General features: G+C 35.0%; 1 protein-coding gene across 2 annotated transcripts in view; it reads right to left on the minus strand.

Annotated features, from left to right (window-relative positions):
• The window catches only part of SCAPER (S-phase cyclin A associated protein in the ER), a 514148-nt gene that overhangs the window by 364766 nt on the left and 124712 nt on the right, over positions 1-24670 (minus strand). For both annotated transcript variants that reach the window (XM_046009648.1, XM_046009649.1), the window contains exons 12-16: positions 20867-20942; positions 20538-20655; positions 20153-20264; positions 17113-17253; positions 1467-1622 (exon numbers count right to left, since the gene is read on the minus strand). In XM_046009648.1, the coding sequence (XP_045865604.1) occupies positions 1467-1622; positions 17113-17253; positions 20153-20264; positions 20538-20655; positions 20867-20942 (603 nt within the window). The remainder of the gene's footprint in view (positions 1-1466; positions 1623-17112; positions 17254-20152; positions 20265-20537; positions 20656-20866; positions 20943-24670) is intronic.

Below are 24670 nucleotides of genomic sequence, written 5' to 3' on the forward strand. Positions count from 1 at the left end.
AGTACTTCCAGCCCATGAGGTTGGCCTTTTTATCCCATGTGGGCTTGGCCTACTCTAGCTGCTGCTGACAAATCACGACACGGGTGAGAAACAGCAAAGCAGAAACAGTCCAGAACAGAGATCAAAACACTCATTTGCATAATCATAAACAATATGTGAATGATCATACAATGTCATTATATTTGAATAATCATGTAAGAGTCATATACAGCAAGTATATATACATACATATACACGGCTGTATATGAGTACTTGTACATTTACATATATATGTGTATTTATGCATGCACATATATATATGTAAAATATATCCTTTTCCAAGACAAAGTGAAATTAAATTTGTGTTCATTTCTTTTCTTTTTTAGTTTTTCTAAACCCTGGCTGTAAAAGGTAAAATGTGTATAGGTGTGGGTATGTGTTTGTGTGTATGCTTATATATATGTTTACATATGTATGAACATATATGTCATAATCATATATTTCCTACACTGCTTCACTTGCTTAAGTGTTGGTCTTAATGTGCCATAGCAACTGATAAAAGAGATGGTAACTGTATTTGGTTTGCAATCTGAGTAGAAAAGCCAAGTCATGGATATAGCCCTGAGAAATCATCTTCTTTCTAAGCAAAATTGAGTATTTCTGTGGCCTCAAAATCTCTCTGTGGACCTCCACTCAAAAGCAAATTTGGAGCCATACCATCTTTTCAGTGTGAAGAAAATGTAGCTTGAATCTTACATCTAGGTGAATGTCCACATTTGAGAATGTTTTCTACCTCAAAAAAAAAAAAAAAAAAATCCTCCTCCTCTAAAAACATTTATTTTTCTAATACAGTCTTCGACACAAATATAATTTGAATTCAGAATGCACACTTGCCATAAAGTCTTATGGGCAAGACTATCTACTGCCATAAAGTCTTATGGTCAAAATCTAAAACAGTTTATAAATATCAGTACAATTTACGTGGTAAGCTTTCTTCCTATCCTGAAATGGTAGCTAAATTAGGGTTTAACCACAGAGGACAAAAGCTAAGCAATTAAAAGTATCCGATGATACTGCTCAATAAAGGACAGATATTCCTTGTCATAAGCATAAAGATTGCCCAGTTCTATAAGGCTACATATACTGGTTCAAACACAATCTTTTTGTGTGGAATGGTAGGAGTATATTCTTATGAAACCGAATTAGCAAAAAATAAATAATCTGTCCAAAGCAATTTAGTCTTTCACCTGGTTGAGACTAGAGATTCAAACCCTATGACTGCTCTGTGTTGATGAAAACACTGATTATTTTATCTGAAGGAATACACATTGTCTTTTGGCAATCGACTTCATGTTTCCAGAATGCTATAGCAAACCAGGCACCCTTGGGTCAAGACTAGGTTTTAATCCTTTTTGGATCCTCAGCACATAGCTCAGAGCCTAGGATATGGCAGGTGTTCAATAACTGCTTGCCAAATAAAATTCTACCTGAACAGCTTCATCACGCGCTTGTTTTTCCTCCTGTCTTCGCTGACGTTCTTCCTGTAACTCATTAAGCCTCTGCTCATATTCCTTCAATTTTGATAAGACATCATGGCGCTTATTCTGGGCTTCAAGGGTATTTATGAAGGCAATTTCATTTACCTTCAATAAAAACAAAGAAAGTGAGCATCAAATCAAGTTAATTCTAAGACACACCACAAAAATAAGAAACCTAATAGCAGTCTTTGATAGTAATATAAACTACTAATAAGGCATAAAACAAAACAGCTTTTTTCTTTTAATATTTGCCTCAAATATGGATAGTAATCCAGTGCATGTAAGAAACCCAAAGGCATAAGAATTGATTTAGAATAAATATTTTAGTAGATCTTAAGAAACAAATCAAGATTCTTAAAAAAAAATTAAGTTTACTTAATTACAATTTGCAATTATATAAATTATATTAAGATTTAAATAGGTACATATATGTTATTCTAATGAACTTAGGAAAACAAGCTTAAACACTAAATGATTTTTCTTCAACATCTAGCAAATAAGTGACAATTAGGAACAAGGTAGTATAATATCTATGACAGCCTCAACTTCACATATATTGATACTTACCAGCCAAGTTTTGCTAGAAAGCATAGTTTTTATGAGTAAAGTTTAGCTAAAGAAAAAGCTGGAAAAAGTCAGTTGGGATCAAATTTCTCATTTTTGAAAGCCAGAGTGAAGGCATACTACAGTGAAAATGGTAGACTGACTCTGACAGAAGTACAGACTCCAGGAATCCATGCTGGTGGAATAAAACCTATCATGACAAGACAGTTTGAATATAAGTCTAACAAAGATTTCCCAATCACCTTGCCACGTGGCCACTTTTAAAAGTAGGATAATAACATAACCATGCTTCAAATTGTACTGAAAGTATAAGACAAACAGCTGTACTCAAGGAAAAGAAATCTTACTACATCAGGGCTCACATGTTAAGCATAATCAAGATCAAAGAAAAAGGAATGGGACTTAATGCTATAGACAAAATAAATGAGTAAACTAAAGTTAGAGGGAAGAGTGTGCAAAAGTTGGGTAAAAAATTCAAACCGTGATGTTGGTCAAAGGGTACAAAGTTTCAATCATGCAAAATGAGTAAGTTTTAGAGATGTACAGCATGGTGATGACACTAAAAAATACTTGAAATTTGCTAAGAAGATAGATCTTCAATTTTCTTAGCACATACGCAAACACATAAATGGTAATTAAGTAGAGGTGACAGATACATTAATTAGCTGGGCTGTGATCATTCCACAATATTTATGTATACTTAAACATCACGCTCTAACCTTAATATATACAATTTCAATATGTCAATGATATCTCAATAAAGCTATAAATAAATAAACAGAACAGATGTTAACAGAAAAATTAAAAAATCCAGTCTAGGGGCACCTGGGTGGCTCAGTGGGTTAAGCCGCTGCCTTCCGCTCAGGTCATGATCTCAGGGTCCTGAGATCGAGTCCCACATCGGGCTTCTGCTCAGCAGGGAGCCTGCTTCCCTGCTTCCCCCTCCCTCTCTCTGCCTGCCTCTCTATCTACTTGTGATCTCTCTCTGTCAAATGAATAAATTAAATAAATAAATAAATATAATTTATTTATATTTATATTATATAAAATTTATATTTATATTATATAAAATATAAATAAAATAAAATAAATAAAATAAATAAATAAATAAAACCCTGAATTTAAAGGTGCAAAAAAATGGTAAGAGAACAAAAACAATAAGAGATTAGAAAGCTAAGGAAACAAAGTTAGGACAAAATTAACTCTATCGCTGAATTAGAAAAAGCATGAAGCAAATAAAAATGACAAAAAATGAAATCACTAATAAAGGCAAGTCTTAATGTTAATGTTAATATTAACATTATGTAATGTTAACATAGCATTAACAATGTTAATGCAGAACTTAAAATGAAAATTTATGTATAAGTAATAAGCTCTGAATATAATGAACAGGTCAAGATGGCCAAATACAAGGATGAATAATATCTATAGTTAAGAAAGACAAGGGGCACCTGGGTGGTTCAGTCAGTTAAGCATTAAACTCTTGGTTTAGAGCTCAGGTCATGATCTCAGGGTCCTGGGATTAAGACCTGCCTCCAGTTCCAGGTTCTGCACACAACATGGAGCCTGCCTGTCCCTCTTCACATCCCCCTGCTCTTCCCTCCACTCGTGTGCACTCTCTCATAAATAAACAACCAGAGGGTTTTGAAGGGGCGGGGGGTGGGAGGTTGAGGAACCAGGTTTTGGGTAATAGGGAGGGCATGTACTGCATGGAGCACTGGGTGTGATGCCAAAACAATGAACACTGTTATGCTGTAAATAAACAAATAAAAAAAAATTTAAAAAAAAATAATAAATAAATAAGTAAAGTCTTTGAAAACAAAAAAGACAAAAGAAAATATTCTAACATATAATATGGAAAACTTTCTATGGCAGGAAAAAAGAAAGCAAGCTGAAAATTGAAAGAGCACATGTTATTTCATGAAAAAATGTTCAGAAGATCAATACCAAGAATATCCTTATTAAATCTTATTAAACTACAAAATGTTAAGGAAGAAGAATAAATTTAAGCTTCCAAGCAGTAAATGCAAATCACCTACAAGAAGGAGAGGAGGAAAACTCAGTATGGCCTCAGGCTTCTCCCCAGAAGTAGTTGATGCTAGAAGAAAATAAAGTCTACAAAATTTTGAAGGAAAAACATTATGAACCATGAACCTGATCTCCAGCAAAAATGTATTCAGACAGAAATCCCACAGCCTTAGATATGGAAGAACTCAAGGAATAGAGCATATACAAATTCTTCCTGAAAAAAAATCACTTGTTAATAAAATCCACCCAACCAGAGACAAGTCAAAACAAACAACTCATAAATGGAGAATGAGTGAAGCTGTAAGTCCATTTATATACAGAAGGAAAACTACACTAAGGAATTTATTTATTTATTTTAATTTATTTCTTTTCAGCATAACAGAATTCATTTTTTTTGCACCACACCCAGTGCTCCATGCAATGCGTGCCCTCCCTAATACCCACCACCTGGAAATTTATAATTTCAGAACAAAGTATAAATGTTATCTATCTTAACAATGTAAAAATAATAAAACTATGAAAAATTGTTGGGAGGAGATTAGGACAATAGAAAGAAATGTATAATGTATAAATGAATATAAATGAAATATAAATGAATATAAAAGAAATGTATAAAGTTTCCTCAAAACTTTAAACAATGAATTAGAGAGTAGTAAATACAAGCATTCCAAACTCTGAATTCTTCATAATTTTCATAACCTTAAAAGAAATTATTAAAAACAATGCCTTTTGTGAGAAAGAAACATTTATTACAAATCAAAAATTCCCTCAATTTTACTGCCATTTTACTTCCATCTCTTAAAATGGAAATAAAATCAAGTTAATACTTCTTACTCGTAAGTATCATTTATAGTATAATTCTATTTTTTTTTCAAGCTACATATTCATGCCATCTGAACATTATTCTAGAGAGACGTCTGGACAGTATTTGCCATTAGGTATATGTCTTTGGTGGCTATTTCTGAGGTGGAATTTTGAGTTGCTCTTGCTATATTGCTTCAGTTCTATATAAAATGAAAACATTATTTCTGTAATAATGATGGCTACTACTCTTAATATAAAATAATATTAAAGAAAGCTAGGAAAATGCATTTATACTAAGACTTGAAGATAAACGAAAGTCTCTGAAAGTATTTGAGATAAGAGGTAATACAATAATATCTTGCAGAAAGATTAATTTAAAAGGAAATGGGAAAAAAAGGCAAGCATACCAACTACAAATACTTAGGAGAGAAATTTAAAAAAAAAAAAACAAACCTGGTGGCAGTTATCATAAAAACACATGAGAGACTAAAGAACTATAGAATCTGCAGCTGAGTATATACACGGGAAATGGGGGAAGAAGTCAAAAAGATCAGCTTATCTTTTTGCTATGTACACAAGAATTACTCAAAACAACAATAGTGAATCAAAGCAAATGATCAGAACTTTCCCAAGTCTAGGTTAATGGGAAATTAGTGATACCATTATCTGAAATACATATTTCAGGAGAAGCAGATAGTCCAGGAGACAGAAGCAGTGAGCTGACGAGTTCCACTGATTACAATCATCAAGAAATAGATAACTGAATCCAAACATCAGTTGTGGCCACAAAACAAGTCTTAACAAATTCCAAAAGACTGAAGTCATGCTATGCATCTTTTCCAACCACAACACCAGGAAACTAGAAATCAAACACAAGAAAAATTCTGGAAAGAACAGAAAAATATGGAGGTTAAATAGCATGCTACTAAACAATGAATGGGTCAACCAAGAAATCAAAGAGAAAATTTAAAAATACCTGGAGATAAGTGAAAACATAACAGTCCAAAACCTTTGTGATGCAGCAAATGCTCTTCTAAGAGGGAAGTTTACAACAACATAGGCATACCTCAAGTAGCAAGAAAAAGCTCAAATAAACAACCTAAACTTATACCTAAAAGAGCTAGAAAAAGAACAACAAACAAAATAAACAGAACAGTACAAGGAAAGAAACAATAAAGATTACAAGCAGAAATAAATTAAATAGAAACTAAGAAAACCATAGAAGAGATCAGTGAAACCAGGAGCTGGTTGTTTGAAAAGATAATCAAAATTGATAAACCTTTAGCCAGACACATTAAAAAAATTTTTTTTCTCAATCAAAATCAGAAAGAAAAGAGAAGGAACTGACACAAAAGAAATACAAAGGATTTTAAGACTATGTCATGAAAAATTATATGCGAACAAACTGGAAAACATAGAAAAAAATGAATAAATTCCTAGAAACCTATAATCTACTAAAACAGAATCAGGAAGAAATAGAAAATTTGAACAGACTGATTACCAGCAATGAAATTTAAACATTTAAAGAAGCGTTAATACCTACACTTCTCAAGCTATTCAAAAAAAAAAAAAAGAAGAAGAAGAGGAGTAAGAAAAGCTTCCAAATCCATTCTACGAGGCCAACATTATCCTGATACCAAAACTGGATAAAGACACTACAAGAAAAAGAGACCTATAAGGCAGTATCCCAGATGAACACACAAGCAAAAATCCTCAACAAAATATCAGTGAATCCAACAATTCACTAAAAAAATCATTCTTCATGATCAAGTGGGATTTATTCCTGGGATGCAAGAGTAATTCAATATTCACAAATCAATCAACTTGATATACCCCTCAACAAGAAAAAGGATGAATATCATATGATCATTTCAACAGATAAAAAAAGCGTTTGATAAAGTACAACATCCACTTATCATAAAAACTCTAAACACAGTAGTGGGTTTATATACCTCAACATAATAAAGGTTATCTATGAAAAATCCACAGCTAACACCACACTCAATGATGAAAAGCTGAAAGCTTTTCCCCTTAGATCAGGAACAAGACAAGGATGTCCATTCTCACCGCTTTCATTCTGGAAGTCCTAGCCACAGCAATCAGACAAGAAAAAGAAATTGGTAAGGAAGAAGTAAAACATCCCCTACTTGTAGATAATAAAATACTATATATAGAAAGCCCTAAATGCTTCACAAAAAACCTACTAGAACTGATAAATGAATTCTGTAAGGTCACAAGATACAAAATCAATACACAGAAATCTGTTGCTTTCTATACACTAATAATAAAGTAGCAGAAGGAGAAATTAAGAAATTAATCCCACTTATAACTGCACCAAAAATAATAAAATACTGGGAATAGACTTAGCCAAAAAGGTCAAAGACCTTCTGAAACTATACAACATTGATAAAGAAACTGAAGATGACACAAACAAATGGAAAGATACTCATGCTTATGGATTGGGAGAGGAAATATTGTTAAAATATACATACTACCCATTAACGCAATCCCTATCAAATCACCAACAGCATTTTTCACACAATTAGAATAAATAATCCTAAAATTTGTGTGGAACGATGTAAACCCACTAATAGCCAAAGCAATTTTGAAAAAGAACAACTGGAGGTATCCCAAACTCAGATTTCAAGACATAATATTAAACTGTAGAAATCAAAACAGTATGGTTCAGACACAAAAACAGACATACAGATCAAAGGAACACAAGAGAAGAGTCCAGAAATAAACCCATGATTATAAAATTAATTAATTTTTGACAAAGGAGGCAAGAATATACATTGGAAAAAGTCTCTTCAACAAACGGTGCTGGGAAAACTGGACAGTTACATGCTAAAGAATGAAACTGGACCACTTTCTTACATCATACACAAAAATAAACTCATAATGGATTAAAGATCTAAATATGAGACATGAAATCATAAAAATCTTAAAGGAAGAAAATAAAGCAGCATTTTCTCAAACATCAGCTGAAGTAACATTTTTCTAGGTATGTCTTCTGAGGCAAGGGAAACAAAAGCAAAAATAAACTACTGGGACTACATCAAATTTAAAAGATTCTCAAAGCACCCTGAAACTAATACACTATATGTTAACTACAGTGAATTTAAATTAAAAAATATTTTTAAAAATAAAAATAAAGCTTCTCAAAGCAATCCACACATTTAATGCAACCCTTATCATAAGAGCACTATCATTTTTCACAGTGCTAGAACAAACAATTCTAAAATTTTTATGGAACCACAAAGGACCCCAAATAGCCAAAGCAATCTTGAAAAAGAAATGCAAAACTGGAAGCATCACAATTCCAGACTTTAAGCTATATTACAAAGCTGTAGTGATCAAGGCGTATGATACTGGCACAAAAACAGACACATAGATCAAGGAATGGAAAATCCAGAAATGAACAAATATGTGGTCAATTAATCTGGACAAAGCAGGAAAGAATATCCAGTGGAAAAAAGAGACAGCCTCTTCAACACATGGTGTTGGGAAAACTGGAGAGCAACATGCAAAAGAATGAAACTGGAACACACTCTTACACCATACACAAACACAAATTCAAAATGGATTAAAGACCTAAATGTGAGACCATAAAAATCTTAGTGATGATTACATGCAGTAACTTCTTTGACATGGGCCAGAGCACCTTCTTACTAGCTACGTCTCCTCAGGTAAGGGAAACAAAAGCAAAAATAAACTATTAGGACTTCATCAAAATAGAAAGTTTCTGCACAGTGAAGGAAATATTCGGCAAAACTAAAAGGAAACCTATGGAATGGGAGAAGATATTTGCAAACAACATATCTGATAAAGGGTTAGTATCCAAAATATGTAAGGAAGTTATAAAACACAACACCCAAAAATGAGTGATTCAACTTAAAAATGGGCAGAAGACATGAACAGACATTTTTCCCAAGAAGACATCCAGATGGCCAACAGACACATGACAAGATCTCAACATCACGCATCATCAGGGGAAATACAAATCAAAACTACAATGAGATGTCACCTCACACCAGTCAGAATGGCTAAAATCAATAAGAAATAAAACAGGTGCTGGCAATGATGCAAAGAAGGGGGAACCCTCTTACACTGCTGGTGAGAATGCAAACTGGTGCAGCCACTTGGAAGACAGTATGGAGGTTCCTCAAAATATTAAGGATAGAACTACCCTACAATCCTGCATTTGTGCTACTAGGTATTACCCAACAAATACAAAAATACTAATTCAAAGGGATATATGCACCCTGATGTTTATAGTAACATTATCTACAAAAGTAACCCAGACAACCAGACTGATGAAAGGAAAAGGAGATGTAGTGTGTGTGTATATCTATACATATATAGATATACACACACACATAGAGAGAGAGAGACAATGGAATATTACTTAGCTATAAATAAGAATGTAATCTTACCACTTGCAATGACATGAATAGAACTAGAGAGTATTGTACTAGGTGAAATAAGACAGAGAAAGATAAATGCCATATGATCTCACTCACGTGTGTAATTAAAAAAAAATGAGCAAAGGAGGGGGATAAAAGAGTGAAGCAAACCAAGAAACAGACTATTATCTACATAGAACAGACTGATGGTTACCAGAGAGTAGGTTGGTTGGGGGGATAGGTTAAATAGATGATGGGATTAAGTAGTGCATGTGTTATGATGGGCAACTGGGTATTGTATAGAAGTATTGAATCACTACATCATATAGCTGAAACTAACATTACACTCTATGTTAACTGGAATTTAATTAAAAATAAATAAATAAAAGATTCTGCAAAGCAAAGGAAACAATAAACTAAAAGATGACCTGCCAGATGGGGAAGGTATTTGCAAATGACATACACTGTAAAGGTTAATACCCAATATATATAAAGAATTTATATAACTCAACATCCCCAAAACAAATAAGCTAACTAAAAAGTGGGCAGAAGACATGAACAGACATTTTCTCCAAAGAAGACATATAGACGGCCAAGAAACATACAGAAAGATGGTCAACAAATCAAAACCACAATTACATATCACCTCACACCTGTCAGATGGCTAAAATCAAAAACACAAGAAGCAACAAGTGTTGGGGAAGATATGGAAAAAAAGGAACCCTTGTGCACTGTTCATGGGAATGCAAATTGTTACAGCCACTGCAGAAAACAGTACGGCGGTTCCTTAAAAAAATAAAAAAATAGAACTACCATATAATCCAGTAATTCCAGTACTGGGTATTTACCCAAAGATATGAAAACACTGATTCAAAAAAATACATGTACCCCTATGTTTGCTGCAGCATTATTTATAATATCCAAATTATGGAAGCAACTCAAATGTCAACTGATAGATGAAAGGGTAAAGAATATGTGGTGTATATACACAATGGAATATTACTCAGCCATAAAAAGGGAATGAAATCTCACCATTTGCAAGAGCATGGATGGATTAAGAGAGTATTATGCTAAGTGAAAGCAGTCAGAGAAAGACAAATACCATATGATTTCACTTATATGTTGAATTTTTAAAAAATGAACAAAGAAAAAAGAAACAAAAAAACCAGACTCTTAAATAGAACAATCCAGTGGTTGCCAGAGGGCAGTTAGGAAGGAGGATGGGTGAAACAGGTGATGAGAACTGAGCAATGTATAGAATTGCTGAAACACTACATTGTACACCTGAAATTAATATAACACTATATGTTAATTAAACTGGAATTATAAAAGAAATTTAAAATATAAAAATTAGTTGAGGAGATGGGGCTAAAGATGCAAATCTAGGAGTCACTAGAGAGACAATAGTTGAAACAATGATATTGATTGTGATACTGAAGGAAAAGAACAAGTGAAGTGGGAGAAGTCAGTAAAACATAGGCAGCAAAAGGAAAAGGGAAGATAGGAAAAGATTAGTTAGAAAAGCAGGAGGAAAATCAAGATAGTGCACCATACTCTAGAAAAAGGTACCTCACAGTGTGCATAATGGAAAAAATCAGAATAGCCTTTTAAACTTATTAATAACATTCTGAAAAGCAAATGCAGTATAGCACAGAGGAAAATGGTATTATAAAGAATTCAAGAAAATATGGATGACAAGGTGATAGAAAATGGCTCAGCCTGCTCTTTCCAAGGAATCTGAAGAGTTAAACAACAGAATAGACAATTTGCACAATTGGGAGTACACAAGTAGGCAATCTAGAAGAAGAAAGCAGAGGAGAAGACATAAGAAATGATGAGGCAAATTTCAAGAGCAGGCAAGAGGACACAGCAGAAGGGAAAACGGTTACCGCCATAAATCAGGAAAACGATATCTTCCTCATGAGAAAATTAAAATCATTATGTAATTATGAGTGGATGTTATAACTGAAAATGAATCAGTGACACCATTAAGAAACTGAAAATAAAAGCCAATTTTATATATTGAATAACACCAAGATCTAAGATAAAATCAGTTCTGAATAAATCACGCTACAGTAATGGTTGCCATCAACTAAATGATGACTTATTTTCAACCATCTGTGTACACAAAAAGGAAGGAATTTGAAATGACAATTTACTGCACGAATTCACAAAAAGTATATATGAGAAAAAATTATATCTTGATTAAATAACGGGACTGAAATGAATGTATTTGGTATATGTCTCAAGGGAATTAAATTTCTAGTAGAACTTAAGTATATTTTTTAAAGCCAGTAAAAAAATGACTGAATTATTAGCACTCTTGGATTAGTAATAATACAACAAAAATGCATTGAGGAAAAATTAAGAAGTAGAAAATAAATGGGATATGCTGTTCTACAATTCTAACATTTTACCAAGTATTTACAGTACACCAGAGATGGCACTGACTACTTTGAAACAAGCATATACTAATTTAATTCTTTCCTCAAAATTTTTGAGATGTAGGTAAGCTCATTCCTAATTTGAAAATTAACAAATAAGGTAAAAGGTAAAATAACCTAAGGTCGTTCAGCTACTAATTGGTAGAGTCAGGACCTGAATTCAATTGTATCCAACTCCAGAGACTTCAGTCTTCAACATGACAAAAAAATTACTTTTGAAGAAGGAACAATTCTTTGATGAATGTTGAGCCAAAGTTCCTGATTCTAAGAATCACCTGGAGGACCTATAAAAAATTAAGTTCTCCAGGCCCCACTCCAGCTTACTGAAGGACCCTGCAAGGACAAACCTTAGAAATCAGATGACTGTTATGATCAGGTAACCTTGGAAAATACTAGCATGTGACAAAACCAAAAGCAGGAAGAGATTTTGTCTCATAAATTATTATGTCTGGGTATGAAAGTATGTGATATATTTCATGAAAACTTTTTAGATATTTATGCAATTACCCTAAGAGTAATTCAATCATAATATTTTTTAAAAAGATTTTATTTATTTACTTGAGAGAAAGAGTGAACATGAGAGAGAGCATGAGAGAGAGAGAAAGAGAGAGAGAGAACACATGTCGGGGAGGGAAGAGGGAGAAGGGCAATCAGACTTCCCACTTAGCAGGGAGCCTGATGCAGGGCTTGATCCCAGGACCCTGGGATCATGATCTGAGCTGAAGGCAGAAGCTTAACTGACTGAGCCACCCAGGCGCCCTGACATACTACATTCCAAAATGGAGTTTCACAGATTTTTTAAGAGAAGCAATAAAAATTAAGAGAATATATAAGGCAGCAACTGGTAGCATAGTTTTAAAGCACTGTTTCATATTTCCATAATTTTAGTACAGACTCTTGATTCAGTTTACCTTGATTATTAAGAATTTTTAAAATTACAAAAGACAGCTCATATCCTCAGGTAAAGACAGCCAGCAGCTGACCATTCACCTTGATGGAGAGTTTTTAAACTGTAGTTTGGGTATATGCTTATGAAGCCACTACGGCTTAATAAAACTATAATTTTATAAAGTAAACATATTAAGCAATTTGACAAATCAAAATTCATTTAACTCATATGAAAAGGGCCAAAAAATGAGAATACTAAACCAAAACCACAATTGTAATTGTGCTTTGGAACCACGAAGACCTGGCTTTTAATTCTGGCTGTGTGACCATCAACAATCTACCTTCAGATGGCCCCTCTAGAAGATAAAGATAATAATAATAATACAGAGTTCAAAACTTCCACTTCCAGCCCTGAGTGACAGGGTCCAGATATACTCTCCCACCTTAAATAACTAAAAAAATTAGGTAAATATATAAAACGTGATATTCAATTGAGGTAATATAGCAAATATCAAGAGAACAAAAAACAAAAGCACATTATTTTGCAACAGATGCAGAAAAGCAATTTGACAAAATCCAACATCCCTTTGTGACAAAAACACACAACAAAATAGGAATAAAAAGGAACTGCCTCAATCTGATGAAAGGCATCTATAAAAACACCCACCTAACATCATACTTTATGATGAAAGACTAAATACCTCCCCTAAAGACTGGGGAAAAGACAAAGATATCATGTCCACGTTTATCACTTCTATTCAACACTGAATTTCAGGTTCTACCTAAAGCAAAAAGGAAGAAAAACTAATCAAAGACAACCAGGTGGAAAAGAAATAAACCTGTATCTATTTGCAGATAACACGATCTTATATATAGAAAATCCTAAAGAATCTACTAAAAAGCTATTAGAAGCAAAGAGTCAGTTCAAGCAAGGTTTCAAAAGACAAGACTAACATAAAATTCAACTGTATTTTTGTGCACTAATAATAAACGGTCTGAAAGTAAAATTAAGAAAACAATTCCAGGGGCGCCTGGGTGGCTCAGTGGGTTAAAGCCTCTGCCTTCAGCTCAAGTCATGATCCCAGGGTCCTGGGATCGAGCCCTGCATCGGGCTCTCTGCTCAGCAGGGAGCCTGCTTCCTCCTCTCTCTCTGCCTGCTTCTCTGCCTATTTGTGATCTCTGTCTGCCAAATAAATAAATAAAATCTTTTAAAAAAAAAAGGAAAACAATTCCAATTTACAAGCATGTCTACAAGAATACATATTTAAGAATAAATTTAAATAAGGTGACTTTCACACTGAAAACTTCAAAGCACTAAATAGACATATACATCAAAGGGACACAATATTATAATGGTAATCAAGATAAAGTGGTATTGGCATAAAAACAGGCACAGAGACAAATGAAACAAAATAGACACTCAGAAACAGACCCATATGTATGTATGGCAAATAGCTTTTCAACAATAGTACTAAAGCCATACAATATAAAAAAAATAATCTTTTCAACAATTGGTACCTGAATATTGGCTATCCCTACATAAAAAATGAATCTCAATCCTACCTCACACCATATACAAAATTTAACTCAAAAGGGAACACAGACCTCATTGTAAAATGTAAAACTCCTACAAAAAAAATTAAGAGAAAATCTTAGTGACTGTAAATTTAGGTAAAGATTTTTCATTTGTTTTTATTATTTTTTTAAGATTTTATTTATTCATTTGACAGACATAGATCACAAGTAGGCAGAGAGGCAGGCAGAGAAAGAGGAAGGGAAGCAGGCTCCCTGCTGAGCAGAGAGCCCGACTCGGGGCTCGATCCCAGGACCCTGAGATCATGACCTGAGGCTTTAACCCACTGAGCCACCCGGGTATCCCAAAGATTTTTTATGTAGGACCCAAAAAAACACAAAGTATAGAAAAACAAAAGTTAATACATTGGACTTTGGCAATTTTTAAAACTTCAAAACACACTTTAAAGAAAAGAAAAGGAAGGATGCCTGGATGGCTCAGTCAGTTAAGCATCTGCCTTCAGCTCAGGTTATGATCCCAGGGTCCTGGGATCAAGTCCCACATCAGGGTCATTGCTCAGTCTGCTTCTCCCTCTGCCTTTGCCTGCCACTCCCCCTGCTCATGCTCTCCCTCTCTCTCTCTGACAAATAAATATATCTTTAAAAAAAGAGAGAGAGAGAGAAAGAAGAAAAGGAAAAGACAATCCAAGGACTATAAGTATTTACAAAACATAGATCTTAGTATCTAAAATATATGGTAGTCCTTTAAGAAATCTTTTCATTTATGACAACATGGATGAAACTGGAGGGCAAGATGCTAAATTAAATGAGCCAGACAAAGAAAGACAAATGCTACATGGTATCATTTATATTTGGAATCTAAAAAATGTTGAACTCATAAAAACAAAGAGTAGAAAAGTGGTTGCCAGAGGCTGAGGATGGAAAAAGAAATAGGGAGAGGATGATGAAAGTGTATAAACTTTCAGGTATAAGATGAATAACTTCTGAGGATCTAATGTGCAACATGGTGACTACAGCTGATAACACTGTAGTGTATAAATGAAATATGCTAAGAGAATAGAATTCAAACATTCTCTCTCTCTCACACACACACACACAGATAAATATATGAGGTGATGGATGTCTTATTTAACCTGATGAGTGGGATGCTTTCACAATGTATATGTATATCAAATCATCATGCTGTATACTTTATATGCCTTACTATTTGTCAATTATATCTCAATAAAGCTAAAAAAAAAGAATTTAATAATAAAACAATCTAACTTTAATAAATAAGATGGTTTGGACACACATTTCACCAAACAAGAGATAAAGATATGAAATAAGCACTGAAAAGATGTTCAAAAATGAAAATTAAAACCAAATGAGATATAATAGACACATAATAAAGTGGAGTGGCTAAAATTACAAGGTGTAACCATGTCAAATGTTGGTGAGAATGTGCTTAATTAGAACTCTCATCCACTGCTGGTAAGAATGTCTAATACCGGGGCGCCTGGGTGGCTCAGTGGGTTAAAGCTTCTGCCTTCGGCTCAGGTCATGATCCCAGGGTCCTGGGATTGAGCCCCACATGGGGCTCTCTGCTCTGCAGAGAGCCTGCTTCCTCCTCTCTCTCTGCCTGCCTCTTTGCGTACTTGTGATCTCTGTCAAATAAATGAATAAAATCTTTAAAAAAAAAAAAAAAAAGAATGTCTAATACCACAACTATCCCCTGCTTTTTCAAAAGTTCTCATTGTACCACTTTGCTTTTATGAGAGACCTACACTAGCACTTGTTTTTGCTAACCAAAAGAAATCCAAAGAGGACGTCTGCTTTATGAAAAAAAGCAAAAAAAGAAAAATCATGTTCAGTGTCTGTTTTTACAGCGAGCCATTATAGAGTCAGCACACCCCAAACAGTATGAGCGGCGCTGCCCAGCTCCTTCCCTAGAAACTACACTCAGCCATCTCAGTATCAGGCCACCACAGATTTGAACTGTGTTTGTGAATATCTGTGCTTTGTCTCAATTTATTTTGTGCATCCATTAGCAAGATGTATCCTAACGTATCAGAAAAGCCTAAAAGATATTATTTTTCCTTATAAATTAATGGTAATTGCATCTTTATGTCATTTTAGATTATGAAAATTTTCATAGGAACACTTTACTTTCAGATAGTGGGGGGAAACCTAAAAAATAACCACTTTTGAAAACCGTATAAGTTAAATATGAACCTATTATGAGGCTCTGCTATTTCATTCTTAGATATTTACCCAAGAAAATAAAAGCACACATCTGCACAAAGACTTGTACATGACAGTTCACAACAGCTAGATCTATAATGGCGAAAAAACAAGAAAGTAAACAAATAGCTATCAACAGGTGACCGGATTAACAAATCATGGTATTTCTACACAATGGTATACTTCTCAGCAATGAAAAGGAAGTGATACACACAATAGTCTGGATGATGTCCAAAGTAACTATGTTGAGTGAAAGATGCCAGAGGAAAAGAATATATACTGTATGATTCCATTCACATAAAATTCTAGTGAATGCTAACATCCATAGTGACAAAAAGCAGATCAGCAACTGCACAGTAACAGAGTTGAAAGAAGGAATGAATACAAAGTTGCATGAGCAAACTTCTGAGGGTCCTGAAACTGCTTCTTATCTCCATTGTGCTGAGGTTTCAAGGAAACCATACATGTCAAAACTCATCAAACTGATGCTTTACATATGTGCTATTTGTTGTCTGTCAATTGCACCTCAAAAAAGCTGCAAAACAATATACATCTCAAAGGATTATTGTAAGTATATGATTTTGCACCTATTGAGCCTATTATTCTGGCACAGAATAATTGCTTCACAAATATCAGCTTCTTATATTAACAACTGAAAAGAGAACTTAGGGAACTAATTCAATGTTCAAAGCACCTAAGATATACCTTAGCTTCTTCCTCTTGTGCTTTTTTAACAATTGCTTGTAATTGCACCTCTCGTTTAAATTCAGCATGAAGTAATTTCTCTTCCATCATCCTGCGTCGTTGATCTAATAATTCTTCCTTCCATTTCCGGACATCTTTCTCCTATACAGAGTGAGATAATCACACATAGTAATTTAGCAGATAAACAGCTTAGGAATTACAAAGTCTAGAACCTAGAAAGCCCTAAAGGAGCATGACTTGTGATTTAGAACCCAGACTGCTTGAGTTCACAAACTCAACTACCTTGGTCCCTTGTTAGCAAAAATCAAAAGTTGGCTCAACATGAGTGGGAATAAAACTAACATTTCAGTTGAATTTCAGCTATATAGTTATGTGCTTAACCACCTAAAAAAGTGTGATGTCGAAACAGCTCTGGATTAGGAGTTAGAAGACAGATCTTTAAAGCTCTTTGGTCAGCCAATTATCAGTCATATGCCACTAGAAACAGTACTTTACCTCTCCTAGACTCAATTTTCACAATTATAAAATGGGATTCAGTAACTGTCCAACTCTGTGAGCTACAAAGAAGTCTTGTGATGAGACCAAATATGTAAAACAGTGCTGAAACAATAACCTATTAAGCAAACAGAAAGTGGATTTATCATTAAAATCAAAGAGAAACTTACATAAATGGAAAAATTAAACCAAAGAACCTCTAACATCTTGTACAATTTTAAGAATATATTATCCTGTTTGCATGAATACTGGCAGATTATATTACATAAGAAAATAAATTATATAATTTTATTTGTCTTAAAGACACAGTAAGAAGTGCCTGGGTGGTCCAGTCAGTTAAGCATCTGCCTTCAGCTCATGATCTCAGGGCCCTGGGATTGAGCCCCACATTGGGCTCCCTGCTCAGCGGGGAGTCTGCCTATCCCTCTCCCTTTCCTTCTATCCCTCTCCGCTCCACTCTACTCACCTGCCCTCTCCCAAATAAATAAATTAAATTAAACTTAAAAAAAGACACAGTAAGAGGGAAGTTGTAGTTATGTTACAACATTTCTCTAAAACTAAAAATTAAATAATATATTAACTCTTACAGAACCCCATAACATGGAGTCTGTTTTTCATTTTGATTTACTCATTCTAAAGGATTAAAATAAAAATAATGACAAATTCTTGATATTCAGGTAAAGATAAAAGTCACAGATTTCCTTCTTTTTCTAGTCAACTTTTCTACTGTACAAAACAGAATCTTATACTACACCTCATTTTTTAAAATATTTGGATTATTTGGTCCAATTATCTCTCTAAAATTTAAAATATACATTATCAGTAATGCAAATAATATTTTTTTGAGATTTTATTTTTAAATAATCTCTATATCCAACACAGGGCTCGAACTAACAACCCTGAGATCTGGGGCACCTGGGTGGCTCAGTGGGTTAAGCCTCTGCCTTCAGCTCAGGTCATGATCTCAGGGTCCTGGGATCAAGTCCCACATTGGGCTCTCTGCTCGGCAGGAAGCCTGCTCCCCCCCACCCCCGCTTGCCTCTCTTCCTACTAGTGATCTCTGTCAAATAAATAAAATCTTAAAAACAAACAAACAAACAAAAACAACCCTGAGATCTTTCACATGCTCCACATGCTCTACCAGCTGAACCAGCCAGGTGCCCAAAGCAAATATTTTTCATCTCTGTATATTAGTACTCCTTTCTAGTACTAGAAGATAACAAAGGAGCTCACCTATACTATAACAGTCACATATCTTTTGTCATGCTGTGAGAGGTACTTAAAAGTACGAAGGCTCCAAGATGGCTCCCAGCAATCCCAGTCACCTGGTATTCAGATCCTTCTGTAATTCCCACCCACACTGTATCAGGATTCTGACCAATGGAATAAAGCAAAAGTGATAGCATATCACATCCACGATCAGGTTATAAAAGGCAATGCTGCTTCAATTTTGGCGGCTCATTTGTTCTTTCCCTCTCTCCATCTCCATCTCCATCCCCAACCCCTTCGCCTTTCCTCCCTTTCTCCTGGACTATTTTCTGTAGGGAAGCCAGTGACCATGTCAAAGACACTTGGGCTGTGGAAAGGCACACATGACAAATAACTGAAGACTGTGGTCAACTGGTAAGCAGCACCTTAAGTCTGCCTATAACCACAACCCACAACAGTGGGTCCAAAAGTGGATCCTTCAGTTCCAAATGACTGACCCCAGCCAATAGCATGACTGCAAACTCATGAGAGACTCCAAATAAAAATTATTAGGCAAGACACTCCCAGGTTCCTTGCCCACATATACTGTGAGCTAGTAAACATGTGTTGTTTAAAGTGGCTCAGTTTTAAGGTCATTATTATACAGCACACTTAACTCATATAGTACCTGCCTATATCTGGCATGTTGAAGTAATAATAAGAATGATCACACAATGAGCAACTGTCATCCTAACACTATGCTACTTTTATACATAATTGCCATAGTTAATCATCATGACAAGTTAATAATTATAATTGTCATTTTACAAATAAAGAAACGATATGCAATATTGACAAGGAACTTGCTCAGGGCAATATTTTATCATGTGGAAAAACCGGGATTTGATCCCTGGTTGGCTGTCTCCAGACCCCATGTTCTTCCCACTCTATCACATTGATCAGCTAAGAATTTTTTCTACAAATTCAGTCAGTACTCCACTTATTCAAACCTGATGATCTGAGGCTCAAAACTATCCTACCAACTCATCCTACACTGTCTACAAGACTCCCCAAAGAAACGCCCCCACAAAAATGGCAAAAGACAAACCTTAGCTTAATAATCCATGCCAACTCTGCAAACATCAAAATCACTAGCGGATTTAGAAATGTCAACTTTTTTTCTTTTTTGCAAGCAACCTTCTGTAATTCAACAGGTAGAAATGCTTTTGTTTCCTAGAAAATTTAATTATTTTTATAGTTCCGCTAGCTTCTCTTAGGGAAAAAAAAAAAAAAGTCAAGTTAAAAATCAGCCCATCAATTTAAGGCTATCAGAATTTTCTAAATATTAAAAACTCACCCTTTCTAATAATTTCTGCAGCTTTAATGTTTTCTCTTCACGTAACTTTTCCCTTAGCTGCTGTGCTTTCATTTGTTTTTCTTCATGTTTCTTCTTAGATTCTGCAATTGTTCTATTAACACAAACAAATGGAAAGAAGACACAAATGTTTACATGATAAAGCCAAAAATATTTTCTTTAGTCTTCAACATTCCTAAAGTAAATATAAAAAGTATACAAAAGTAATTCTGGTCTAACATTTCAGGAAAATGTTGTCACTTTTCAATGAATCTGTAACTACCCTGAGTAATGTGCCTTATAATGTTGTTTAGCAACTCTATTTAATAATCAAGAGTAGCTATTTTCCCTTCTGTGAAACATTTCAAATTAATTTTCAAAGCCCAACCTTTTACGAGATGGTGAAGAAAGTTTTTCATGCATGTGAATTCCGTGGCCTGGAGGTCTAGCAGGTTCCTCCTCTACAATATCCCCCCATGATGTATTTTGGCGCCAAGTTTCACGAGCTGCCCAAAGAAAAGAAAACCACTGTAACTGTTTAACCACATAGTTCTGTAAAACCAACATTTGAGAACAGAATTTTTAAAGGCATCAGCATTCCCACTCCAAATTATTTATTTTATACATAAACTCCCATTTAGTAAGATAATCTACTTTAAATCCCTCTAGCTACACAATGTGCATGCACACGCACACACACACACAGAGACAGAATACCTTCATAATCTGCAAGGACATCATTCCAGTCCATTGATAAACCACAGAAAGATACACTCCCACTGCCCATGCTGGCCTAAAATGTAATAAGGAAAAGTGAAAAGAAATACTTGAACATAATTATAACCTTAAAAAATGAACTACAAATGTAATTTTCCTAAAACCTTTAACAAACAGTTCAAAACCAGAAAAAAGTTATATACCTCTTTTAGTTATAATAATCACCAAGTTAAAATATTATAGTCTATACATTTTAAGAGGAAGATAAACCTACTTTTCTTTAACAGCAGAAACAAATCAAGTAAATTTAAAAGAAACATATTGGCCTCATATTATTACCACGTAACTCTGCCATATTCGTAATACACATGAGAAGAGCTCAAGATTATTCTCTGGGCATTAAAATTTAATAGAAAAACATTTGAAACATTTATAGTTACATCCATTCTGTAAAAAGTCCCTCTTAGCAACATATATATCCTGAGGGCTTAGTGACAGCAAGGCGTTATCATTTGCCTTTTATTAGTGGAAAAGAAAAAAGTAAAATATCTTAGATTCTCTTTCAATCTCTGCAATTAAAATCTGATTAATGTTCTTACTTTTTTGAAGATTCAATTTATCGATCAGTAAAATGAGAATAACAACTTCCAACTTATCAACGAAATTATATATAAAAACACTTTATAATGGTAAAAGTGCTAAAGAAGGGTTTCCTACTGTTGTTGTAACAACTGTAAGTCCTTCTGGCCCTATGAATTTTATTTCTAAATGTAATTTTTTGAACAATTATGTTAAAAACTCTAAAAGGTCACAGAAAGAATCCAAGGTGGCGGTGAAGTAGGAGGACCCCAGGCTCATCTTGTCCCGGGAACACAAGGTAACTATCAAATCATCCCCCAGACGTCATCCTGAAGACTGACAGGACAAACTCTACCACTAAAGGGAGAGAAGAATCACAATGAAGAATATCAGAAGTACAGAGACATGGTTTAGGGGAGAAATGGATCAGATTGCTGATACTGCAAAGGGGAGGGAGCACTGGTCACAGGGAAGGGCAAGAGAGACACAAGCACACAGGGGCATACACAAAGAGAACGTTTCCCCAAAGCCTTTGGTTTGGAAAATGAGAGGGCCTGAATTTTGTGAGTTCTTGAAACCAGCAGGGCTTAAAGATTTGGAGTTTTAAAAGCCAGCAGGCTTGGCTAGGATGGAGCCCAGAGGGCACAGCCCTGCTCCTGGAGAGAAGACAGGCAAAAAACCAGGGGCAGACAGTGTGGAAATAGTGATCTGAAGAACACCTGGGGCACACACAGTGGGAGATTATTCACTATTCTTTTTTTTTTTTTTAAGATTTTATTTATTTGACAGAGAGAAATCACAAGTAGACAGAGAGGCAGGCAGAGAGAGAGAGAGAGAGAGGGAAGCAGGCTCACTGCTGAGCAGAGAGCCCAATGCGGGACTCGATCCCAGGACCCTGAGATCATGACCTGAGCCGAAGGCAGCGGCTTAACCCACTGAGCCACCCAGGCGCCCCGATTATTCACTATTCTAAGAGCATTTCCTTGAGGTGCAGCACAGCGTTCATAGAGATGCCTCTCTGGGAACAAAAGAGCTAGAAAGAGCCATTTCTCTTCCTCACAGCATAAACACAGAGCCATCTGAGGGAAGAAGTTTGCTTATGTCATGCCCTACACCCCTGTACTCTGGCAGAACTGCACTTCTTGGTCAAGCTTGCCTCAGTCCCAGAATGGTAGGCCCCTCCCCGCAGAAGATCAGCATAAACTCCTGCCCATCACAAACCCTGAACAGAGTTCTGCAAGGCCTCAGTTCAGAGAGTTGGTGTCAGGTCTCAATTCACAAACACACCAGAGCACATCTAGTTAAAACTCACCACATTCAGCCCAGGGATTAAACACTGTCCCCAGCAGGCATGGAGAGCCTCTGCAGACAACTGGCCTGAAGGATAAAGCAGCCAAAACACAACAGCAGAGCACACAACATACCAAAGACATTCCATGAAGTGCCAGACCTGAGGCACTACATGACCTCTTCTTCGGAAAGTCATTACTTTCAAGAGACATAATTGGCTTTTTTTAACACAGGGAAGAAGGCAGAGACTTAGACAAAGTGCCAAGACAAAGAAATGTATCCCAAATGAAAGAACAAGATAAGACCATGGCCAGAGATCTAAGCAAAACAGATATAAGTAACATGCCTGATGGAGAATTTAAAGCAACAATCATAAGGATATTCACTGGCCTTAAGAAAAGAATAGAAAACACCAGTGAGACTCTTATGACAGAGATAAAAGAGTTTTTAAAAGACAATAAGAGATGAAGAATTAATAAATGAGATTGGAAACAGGCTTGATGCAATAAACAGCAGGCTGGAAGAAGCAGAGAAACAAATTAGTGACCTCAAAGATAAAATAATGGACAATAATGAAGCCAAACAAATGAAAAAAGAATTATGCAACACAAGAATAGATTTAGGAACTTGGTGACTCCATTAAATGTAAAAACATCTGTTTTATAGGAGTCCCAGAAGAAGAAGAGAGGAGGAAAAAGGAGCAGAAAATTATTTCAAGATATAATGGCAGCAAAGTTCGCTAATCTGGGGAAGGAAAAGGAAATCCAAATACAGGAGGCGCGGAGAACTCCAATAAATCAACAACAGCAGGCCAACACCAAGACATACTGTAATTCAATTTGCAAAATATAGTGATAAAGAAAACAATCTTAAAAGCAGCAAGACAAAAAAAAGCCCTTAACTTACAAGGGAAAACCCATAAGGCTAGCTGGATATTTCCTCAACAGAAACCTAGCAAGCCAGAAGTCAGTGGCATGCTACAGTCAATGTACTAAATGGAAAAAATCTGCAGCCAAGAATACTCTACCCAACAAGGCTATAATTTAGAAGCAGAGATAGAGTTTCTCAGACAATTGAAAACTAAATGAGTTTATGACCTCTAAACCAGCCCTGCAAGAATTATTAAAGGGGACTCTTCCAGGGCAAAGGAGAGATCAAAAGTGATAAAGACAAGAAAGGATCAGAGAAAATCTCTAGAAACAACTGTAAAATGGCAATAAATATGTATCTATCAACAATTATTTTAAATGTAAATGGACCAAACACTCCAGTCAAAATAAAAAGGTTTCAGGATGGGTTAAAAGAACAAGAGCCATCTCTATGCTGCCTACAAGAGATTCATTTTAGACCTAAAGACATTGGCAGATTCAAAGTGAGGGGATGGAAAAACATTTATCACACAATACTTATATCCAACAAACCAGACCTTTTTCTTGTATTGTTTTTATCTTTTTTCAGTATCAGGGTAGTACTGGCCTCATGGAATGATTCTGAATGTGTTCCTTCTATTCCATTATTTAAAGATATTGACAAAGATTGTCATTTTTTTTCTTTTAATGTTTGGTAGAATTCACCAATGAAACCATATGGTCTTGGGCTTTTCTCTGCTCAGAGATTTCAGATTCCCAATTCAACTTTCATTCTTGTTATTGGTGTACGAAGACTTTCTACTTTCTGGATTCAAGATTCATGATTCAATCTTGGTAACTTGTATGTTTTTATGAATTATCTATTTGGTTTTTTCCTAAGTTATCTGATTTGTTAGTATATAATTGTTTATAGTAATCGCTTATCATCTCATCTGTTGTATTATTTTCTCTTCCATTTCTCATTTTGGTTTTTGACTCAAAAAAATTTTTTTTCTTAGTTATATAGTTAAAGCACTGCCAATTTTGTTTCTTTTGGTGGGGGGGGGACTGGTCATGACGTTCAATG

This window comes from Meles meles, chromosome 6, assembly GCF_922984935.1.
Source record: "Meles meles chromosome 6, mMelMel3.1 paternal haplotype, whole genome shotgun sequence".
Lineage (NCBI taxonomy): Eukaryota > Metazoa > Chordata > Mammalia > Carnivora > Mustelidae > Meles > Meles meles.